This window comes from Raphanus sativus, chromosome 9 (genome assembly GCF_000801105.2).
Source record: "Raphanus sativus cultivar WK10039 chromosome 9, ASM80110v3, whole genome shotgun sequence".
Taxonomy (NCBI): domain Eukaryota; kingdom Viridiplantae; phylum Streptophyta; class Magnoliopsida; order Brassicales; family Brassicaceae; genus Raphanus; species Raphanus sativus.
The window spans coordinates 2323899-2333487 of NC_079519.1; the positions used below are offsets into that span (position 1 = coordinate 2323899).

General features: G+C 32.7%; 1 protein-coding gene and 1 non-coding gene across 2 annotated transcripts; both read left to right on the top strand.

Annotated features, from left to right (window-relative positions):
- The first annotated feature begins 1629 nt into the window (after positions 1-1629).
- On the top strand, positions 1630-1703 carry TRNAI-AAU (transfer RNA isoleucine (anticodon AAU)). The gene has a single exon. It is a non-coding gene; the product is annotated as a tRNA-Ile (tRNA).
- Positions 1704-7859: 6156 nt separating this feature from the next.
- Positions 7860-9269, top strand: LOC108825698 (protein BIG GRAIN 1-like E). The gene has a single exon (XM_018599037.2). The coding sequence runs from the start codon at positions 8045-8047 to the stop codon at positions 9017-9019; it is 975 nt and encodes a 324-aa protein (XP_018454539.2). The 5' UTR covers positions 7860-8044; the 3' UTR covers positions 9020-9269.
- The last annotated feature ends 320 nt before the right edge of the window (positions 9270-9589 follow it).

The following is a 9589-nucleotide window of genomic DNA, read 5'->3' on the forward strand; positions in this document are numbered from 1 at the left end:
TCATATTGTCTTACCACACAAGCAGGTAAATCTGAGTGCGGTAGATTTTAAATCCGAAGTGACTAACACATTTTTTAAATCCATTGTACCACTCAACTTGGTTATATGCATCTTTTTAAGTTCTAAGTTCTAAAAATAAAAACTTAAAAAAACCTTAAACTTTTTCCCAAAGAACCAATGTTAGTGTTATCTCAGACTTTATTTTAATATATAACTTATGAAATCTTTTTTTTTTTGCCAAAATGCGAATATCATATAAATATGAGATGGGTTTGTAAACTTTACAAAAGGGGAAAAAAACTATGTTAGGTTAACCTTGGCAAAAAATAAACAAGGCCAAGCTAACAGCAAAATTTTGATTAAAGAATGAAAGCTACTCATATCTGAGCCATTCCTGCATCGTGTGCTGGAACAGAGCAGTTTTCTTCCTTCTTCCTAGAATGGCATCCCTGGTGAGACGGTCAATCTTCTTGAAGATGGAGAGCGGTGTCTGGGTTTTGTTGTCGTGGAGGCGCTTGTTTCTTTCGGTCCAAAGGCAGGAGATCGTGGCTTGGGCAGTGATACGCTTTAGCGGTAAGCTTGCCACCGTGTCCCGAAGCCTCATCCACTCCGATAGGGCATTCCAGGAATGGCACTCTCTGTGAGAATAGCCTAATCTGCGCAGCACAAAGCTCCAGACTTATCTCACATCGAAGAAATAAATGGTCTCTGCTCTCATCCACTAAGCTGCAGAGGCAACAAGCGGAGGGGATGTTCATACCCCAACTGACCAGTCTAGCTCTTGTAGGGAGTCGATCTTGATAAGCGACCCAGGTAGTAAAGGCATGCCGAGGGATGTGACCTCTGAACCAAATGTTTTGTGTCCAGTGCTGTTCAGAGGCAGTGCCGGCTTTCGGGTAGTGCCCAAGGTGCAAGAGCACATGGTCCACATCTTTTCACCAAATTTTTTTATTGTTTTAGGGTCCAAAATTCTGAAATTTTTTAAAATCAAGGGTCCAAATTTTTAAATCAATCATTAATATTAGGAGAAATTTTTTATATAGCACAAGGTCCACTAACGTTTTGAGCCGGGCCTGTTCAGAGGCCCTGTTCCTTAGCTGGTTCCAGGTCTTGCTAGTAGAGAACTCCTGCAACTCATTACCACCCGTTTCCCACACATAAGAATCATCCGTAGCACTTATGAAATCTTTTATAAGTTTTTTTTTGTTATGTTGCTGAAACAACTTTTGCTTAAACATTGAAACATTTTTATCTACTTTACGAAATCGAAATAATTATAGATGACAGGAGTACATATGAATATGATGTATACACAGCAGCTAGCATTATGTTGATGCTATCTTTCAACAACCACGTTCAGATCTCTCTTTCTCTGTATACATACATAAATAAATATATATATCTTAAGAACTCGAAATGAAGCAAGAAGGCACTGCACGTAAGTGTTAGGTAGCAAAAAGTATTAGAGTTTTCAGTTACTCTTGTTTCTCAATGTTACAAAAGAACATAATATCCAGGAGCGTGAGCTTTGTTTGTATTAATGAGGTTTTGGATGTCGGACAAAAATAAACAAAAAAGCTTTCCCATAAAACTGCCGGTTAAGTTAGTATTATTTCCAATTTCTTCAAAGGCCTATTAGCTCAGTTGGTTAGAGCGTCGTGCTAATAACGCGAAGGTCACAGGTTCGAAACCTGTATAGGCCATTTACCTTTTTACTTTTGACAAAGCTGTGCAAGTCCATTTATTGTTCCATTTTGACAAAGCTGTGTAAGCCCATTATATTTCCATCCCTCTCATCAGTCTTATGGTCTTCTTCCGCCCACGCCAAAGTTAATTAAATATATGGATAGAACCCATCCATGTCTAGAGTGTTAAAGGAATAGTAAAAAAAATTCTGAAGTTTTTTTTTAGCGAATTTTCGTGAAAGTTCTCGTTCAAATAGTAAGAAGACACTGTAGTTTCTTCCTTTTTAACCCCCACATACTGTAGTAACTTCAAATTCACAATATTTCCGTTTTAAAATTCAAAAACGATATGGAAAGGAATGAGAAAATGTGGTAAAAATATAAAAGACAGTGCGCGTCAAATCTTGAAAATGGGATGGATAGTGTGGTGGTTCTTTTGTGTTCGTGGCCGAAGGAAAAAAAAATTCTAACAATAATCAAAAAGACTAAAGAGACAAAGCCAATCTGGTAACGTAGTTCAAGTTTTTTCAAAAAAAAAAAAAAAACGTAGTTCAAGCCACTCCTTTCATACCTTTTGGTGATTGATTAATTACACGCTGATCTTATCCTCTTCAATTACACATGGGAGAGATTATGGACAACTCCCCAGTCTTAAAAAAAAGAACAGCACACATGGCCTATGGGCTCTCTCATCAAATATCTCGATAGCCAGTCCCTTTTTTTATCGATAGCCAGTCCCTTTTGTTTTTGCTGATAGTCTGATACCCTTTTTGGACTGGACATGATATTCTGATACCCTTTTAGATCATGAAATGAAACTAGACTTTGGAGTTTTTTTTTTTTTTTTGAAACTGAAGACTTTGGAGTTGAATCGAGTATTTTTAGATTTTGTTCACAAATTGATAATAAGTTTGTTCACAAAAAAAAGTTTGTTTGACACCATACAATAAGAAAATTTTATTTTATTTATATAGATTTGTTAAAGCTAAAAGGTGATAGTATTATTATAAGTATGATTAGCACGACCGAAAAAGACCATATCAAAGCCTGAAAATTACATGATCGACTGAAGTTTGGGGACAAAACCGGTTTCACTTTGGGTGATTACATATTTCGGCATATAACGGTATTAAAAAGTGGTAGTATCTATACTATTAAAACAGAATCCCTAATAAGATTTTGCCATTGATTTTCAACTTATTTACCATGAAATGCCATTATTATTTAATTTTTTATTAATAGTTAAAATTGGCCAAGATTTTCTCCTTTATTTTTTCCATTTAATTGATTAAGCTTCTTTTTTAATAGCTTAATCAGATTTGGAAACATATCTATCTTATTAAAAGAGAAGTACCCATTTAAAAATACCCTTTAGTTTTCACTTTTATTTACATTTCATGCCACTGTAGTATTAATTAAATTTCCTATTTTTATGCTTGTCTTTTCACTTTAATTAATGTGTTTTCCAAAATTAAATACACAATTAAACAATACTTTCTATTTTAATATTTTGTCTTTTTTCACTTAGATTAATATGTTTTCCAAAATTAAATTTGAATTAAATACACTTCATTAATTTCTCCACTAAATCAATTTCAAATTAAAAAGTTACATTTTTATTGGACAAACAATACATAGAAATTATAATATCAACTTTTCATTTAACGAATCTGAACGAAAAAATATTATCAAATTTGAACTGAAACTAGATAATATCTAAACGGATTTTTACCATTTTGGTATCTAGAAAACCATAACCAAACCTGATTTGAACGAAATATTTTGGATATTCAAATGTATTTAAATCATATTTATATACTTAATATGTTAACTATTTTTAGAGTTAATATCAAAGATATAAGCTATTTTAAAGTTGTTTAAAATATTTGAAATATAAAAAATAGTCAAAAGTAAACATCTAAAATAGATAAACAATAATCAAAACACCAAAAATACTTAAAATATATATTTATTCTCATCCAAATATTCAAGTTAAACATATTTTTAATTTTTAATTTAGGTACTTTGGCTTACATTACTCAAATTACATTACTCATATTTACATGTTATATTATTTTTATTTTTAGATTTAGAGATATTTAAAGATATATAAATTTTGAAAATTTAAAAATAGTTTAAACGGGTTATCAAACCCGCAAAAATCCGAATCAAACCGGAACCAAAATTTATAAATACACGAATAAAGCTAGAATCTTTAAACTCGAAAATCTCAAACCCGAATAGATTTTAACCGAATTCGAGTGGATACCCAAATATCCACCCCTAACTTAGTCAATATAAAACGATCAAATATTATAAATATATTATTTTGTATAAATAAATAAAAACTAAAAGTGAAAATTAATACCCGTGCGGTCGCACGGGTCAAGATCTAGTTGGTATTATAACTATAAACAAATCTGGTTTTAGATTAAAAATCATAAAACCTCAACTATAAACGGATTGGCGGATGTAGCATGAATTTTTGAAAGGGTAAATCACACATAAATATAAAAATTAAAAGTTAAAATGTAATTTTTAATAGGAGAAAATAGCTACTCCCTTCGTTTCTTAAAGAGTGTCGTTGTGACATTTTTCACACAGATTAAGAAAGTTGTTGAAATATATATAAGTTGTAATTAATTATAACTCTTTGACCAATAGTATTTTAGATAAATAAAATTATTTATAAAATCAATGTAGTTTGCAATTAATTTTCAGCTGAAATTTAGTATAATTTACATTATAATTGTAAAGTGACACTTTTTGTGTAACAAGAAAATGAGCTTAGAGTGACACTTATTATGAAACAGAGGGAGTAAAATTTAGGTATATACTCTATAAAGAATTTGAAAATTTCATGGAAGCAAGTGCCACCTTCCTTGTACACATCCGCCACTGTAAAAACGCCAATACGAATTTAAAGACATCAAAATCTTATAGTTAGTAACTTATGGACAATTTTTTGTTATCATAATTAAGTGGCCAACTACATAAAATGATATTTAGAGATATGTTACATATGTAGAAGATTGTAGAAAATATTTCATTATTTCTGATCAATCTCACAGTTCCTATGGTTTCTTACTATTAATACTGTAATATTTTCTTGTTGTTATTTAAGGTTTTATCTGGAATTTAGAAGATTTCCAATTTCGGTCTACTTTGTATTTTAAAATGGAGTTTGTAGTAAAATCTTCTCTAGTCACACTTATTTTTGTTTCATAACAGAGTAAAAATTAGATTAAACTGAAAAAGTTAATGTATAAATAAAAAAATGGAAGACATTTTGATTCGCCAAACTTTTACTTAAAATTATTCAAGAGAAAAAACAGTTTAAATTTTGTTAAAATGTCATTTGTCATTCACAGAATTTGTCAATTGATTTTTTTTTTATAGTATAAAAGATATATAATGTTGAGAGTAACCCTAAGAATGCTTTCCAATTTTTTTTGTTAACTTGTTAGGTCTGGATCAACCGCAGAGTTTCTAAACAAAGAAGAGTTATAACTGATGATTCTAGCTGCTAAAAATACTCAGATCAAGTAAATTAGAAGCTTGGAACTAATACATACGTGAATTACCATTTGTAAACAACTTAGTTATCAAATACTCCTTCTGTTTTTTAAAGATCCATGTTCTAGGAAAAAAAATTATTTTAAAAAGATACATTTTTTACTTTTTCAATGTATTATTTAATGAAAATCTGTTAACTTCAAGAAAATTAATTGTGTTTATTGGATTTTTATTGGTTAAAGATTATGGAAAATTATTATTCACAAAAATCAATGTATTTTTAATGTGATTTTTTAATATATGTGAAAAGTTTAGAATATGTATCTTAAAAAACAGAGGGAGTAAGAAGAGTCCTCGGGAAGATGTTTAACCATTGATTCTAAACTGAATCCTGTGTGTATGATGATGATAGTATGAGAGAGGGATTATGAGCTAAAAGGCTTGGAACTTTCTCGTTACTCAAAAAATTCATCTGTGACAGTATGAATGAAAATTGTGGAAGGTGGAAAATGGTGGCCAGTCTTTCAAAGCCCACCATACTGTGTTGTCTCGAAAAGAAGGCATTGTTGTTTGTCATAGTTCGAAGAGTTTTCATTTGTAGGGCCAAACATTTGAGCCCGTTGTGAAAAATACGATAAACATATTGGGCTAAATGGGCCCATTTATGACATCGTGTTTCGGCTGTTCCTAGATACTTGAATGATTTGCAATTGGAGAGGATAGTTTCAGAGGAGGAAGATACACATGGGAAGTGTTTGATAGAAACAGATGGGATTGGTGAGAGAAGTATAGCCATAAGAAGCAACTTTAAGAGTGCTGAGGTTCACAATAAAAGAAAGCTACCTTACATTTCTCTCTCTTTTATTTCCTTCACCAAAACCTCCAATCTCCAGGTATGGACCTGACAATCATAACAATAAAGGGCGACTTTTTTTTTCATTTTAACAGAAATGTTTTTTATACGCATATAAAACTAAAATAGTTTTTCTTTATTGGTTAAAGAAAATAGAAATTATTTCATGAATATTAAGGGTATGATGGAGATATAGATGCAACTGTCCACTACAAAACCAGGGGGCTCAGGTGCTCTTAACATATCATTTTCAACGTCTACGCCTCAGGACAAAGCTCTTCGCTAGTTATGTCTTTGTTGTTGATTGTCGTACAACCAAAACCATGTCACGTGTCATCTCCCTTGACATGTCTCCGCACGTGTGGGCTCGAATCTCATCTTGACCACTACTTACTATTCGTGGCATGTCTATGTCATGCCTTTGTAACCATTTAATATAAATCTATGCAACGTGACGCTGCCTCCTTCCTAAACCCTGATTTTTCTTCTTATTTAGATCATTTTTTGTTATTAAAGAACAGCCTTCTGAGAAATACTCAATAGTATATCTCACCAATGAATAAAGTGCTCTTAACACACTCGATCAGCTGCTTATGAGAAAGTTTTATTTCTTTGTTCCTAAAACTGTCTTTGTCTTTGTTCATATTAACATCCTGCCACATTAAAGCGGATTGCAAGATTCTATATTGTTTTAGACTAGATTATACCAAATTTTACTGGCCGTACAAATGGTACGTAGAAGGGTTCGGGTTATTTATATATTTCAAACTCAAGCAAAATAATTCATTAAGTTCAGTATAAAAGAATTTTGACTGAGATACCATAACACCATATTGCTCGTATAATGTGTTTCTTTGAAGTTTTCGCAAAACATCACGGATAAAATATAAGAAATTCAGCCAAGCGACCAAGATATATTGTGATTGGAGGTCAAATATATGCAACGAAGAAAACACAGAGAGGTTCTTTGAAAAATCGAAGAAATACAAGTAAATTTAAAACATTTCACTCATCCGAGAGAACTGGAATTTTAAAGTTGATGAGTTTAATAACGTGTCTTCTTTTTTGTTTAGTATTATTACTACAAATTTCAAATTGGATTTCTCTTGGTAACATTCGAAAGGTTATAATGTTATATACGGATACTAAATGTTTACCTGAGAGTGATTATAAAAAGATTATTAACCTGATTTTAATGATTATTGAATAAAGATTTAACTGTCATGGATGAGTGACTTCAAAGCTCTACTACAAAAGATAAAAAAAACACAGTCTACTGTTTATTTTACTAAATTAAAGACATACACGTATTCTAAGAAAAATTTTGATCAACAAAGTTGATTAAAATCACAAAATATTGTTTAAACCGACATTTAATTGTTATTTAGATTAGAGGAGGAAGTATTCTTTTTAATGTAACTACTACTGGTATAAATAGAATTTAATGGACTCATGGTTTGGGTATGGATTGATGTACATAAGCGAACAAGTTTCGAAAACCAAGGACACAAGTAAATTGGCAAAAAAAAAACACTCAAAGTTGGAATCCAAGGCACACCAGAGAGGATAGCCCCCACATTATCATAAATACAATCAATTAATTTCCTACACCTTATCAGAAAGCTCATAAAATCAAATGAGCCCACCTTCTCCTTCAATTAAGTTCTTCACTCACGCATTTAGTGGGTCACACAAAACTCTTATGACATATGTCCCTCCAAATTTCTAACTTTTTCAGCATTCAAACCATATAATTGTAACCATACTAAAATATAAACTATCGTAATCCACTAATATTATTGACGTATGGATATAGCATGATATTATACGTTTACGACCCGTATATTCACAATACTTAATGATGAAGGAGTTACAAGTCACATTATTTGTTGTTATATAAACTAAACACCTTATGTTTCATTCTATCATATACTGTAAACTTGTTCCTCCTTATCATCCAAGTATCTCATCTTCAAACCCTAATTAAATAATGTCCATGAAGGGGATCTCATCAGCAGAACCAGATAAGATCTCCAAGAGGATGTCTTCTCACAGGCGCAATGATGCTTATTCTGGCGAGCTAGATGTGTTCGAGGCCGCCGTGTACTTCTCCGGCTACAACGACTTCTCCTCAGGGGACCATAGACACACACAAAAATATGGGTATAACGCCGCGAGAGAGGAGAATCGAAAGAGATGGGGAATATTAGGAGGAGGACGAAGAAGAAGCTTGGATTTGCCGATGAGATATTCAGAGCAAGTGCATCATCTTCACCAAGATCATCCTGAGAAACAAGAAGTTACAATAATCAAAGAGAGGTTTGGTAACGTGAGACACAAGCAACCAAGCTCACCTGGTGGGAGAATCGCCAGCTTCTTGAACTCTTTATTCCATCAAGCGGGCTCGAAGAAGAACAAGTCAAAGGCAAAGCCGACGGATCGAGAAGTAGAAGAGGAGGTCCCTGGAGGTGGATGGATGAGGAGAAGGAGAAGAAGCAGTATCAGCCATCTCTTAAGCTCAAGCAAATCTAATTCAACCGCCACAACGGCATCTTCATCATCAAAATCTCTGTTCTCGTCGTCAAGCTCGGGTTTCAGAACTCCTCCTCCTTATTTAAACACTCCCACAAAGAACTACAAGCAGTTCTTGAATTTCACAACTGCCACAAACCAAGTGGAAGTACTAGAGGAAAAGAAAATAAACAAAGAGTTGTCTTGGCTTGATGAGAAACTTAAAGTGATGGAAAACCTCTCAGAGAAAGAGAAGTTTTGGGGTGACCATGATGGTGATATTGATGATGATGATGGTGATCGGAGAATAAAGAGAGAGGGAAAGGATGATGATGGAATGGAGAGTGATTCAAGTTCTGATCTCTTTGAGTTGCAGAACTACGAGTTGTCTCGTGGAGGCTTGCCAGTTTACGAGACTACCAATGTAGCTAACATCAACAACACTCATCTATAATATCTGTCTTGGAGTGTCATGAAATCCATCAGATCTTGGTAAAAAATATAAAACAATAATTATATTAGTTGTTCTTGTCTGATCCATTACCCTGCAGCTTATATGTAATATTCTTTTGGATTTCTGGGATTTGATTGTGGAAGTTTTTTTTTGTATGGATCTGAGGGTAGATTTGATCAATACCCTCTCACATGGAGTTTTGTTTCCATCTCGTTAAGTGTATTCTCCTTGTAAAATATTTTTTCTTGTATAAACGTTCTTAAGATTATTATTATCAGATAGTACGTGGTAAACCATTTTTGTTTTAGCAGACACTAAAAAGTTCGATGAAGAAATTTGTCACTTTGCTACTCAACCACCGGAAAATAACTGAGCTATGTTTGGGACCAAACAGTATATCGTTCATAATAATTGCCATAGAGAGTATATACGATCAAATGAATAAGAGCCATAAAAACATATGGGACTATATATGGGACCGATAAAAATAAAGAAACTGGCCGGTTAAGTTTGTTTGGTCACTTATTCACTTGGTTGTTTTTCTTACATATTAATTGTTTAGTTATAAGT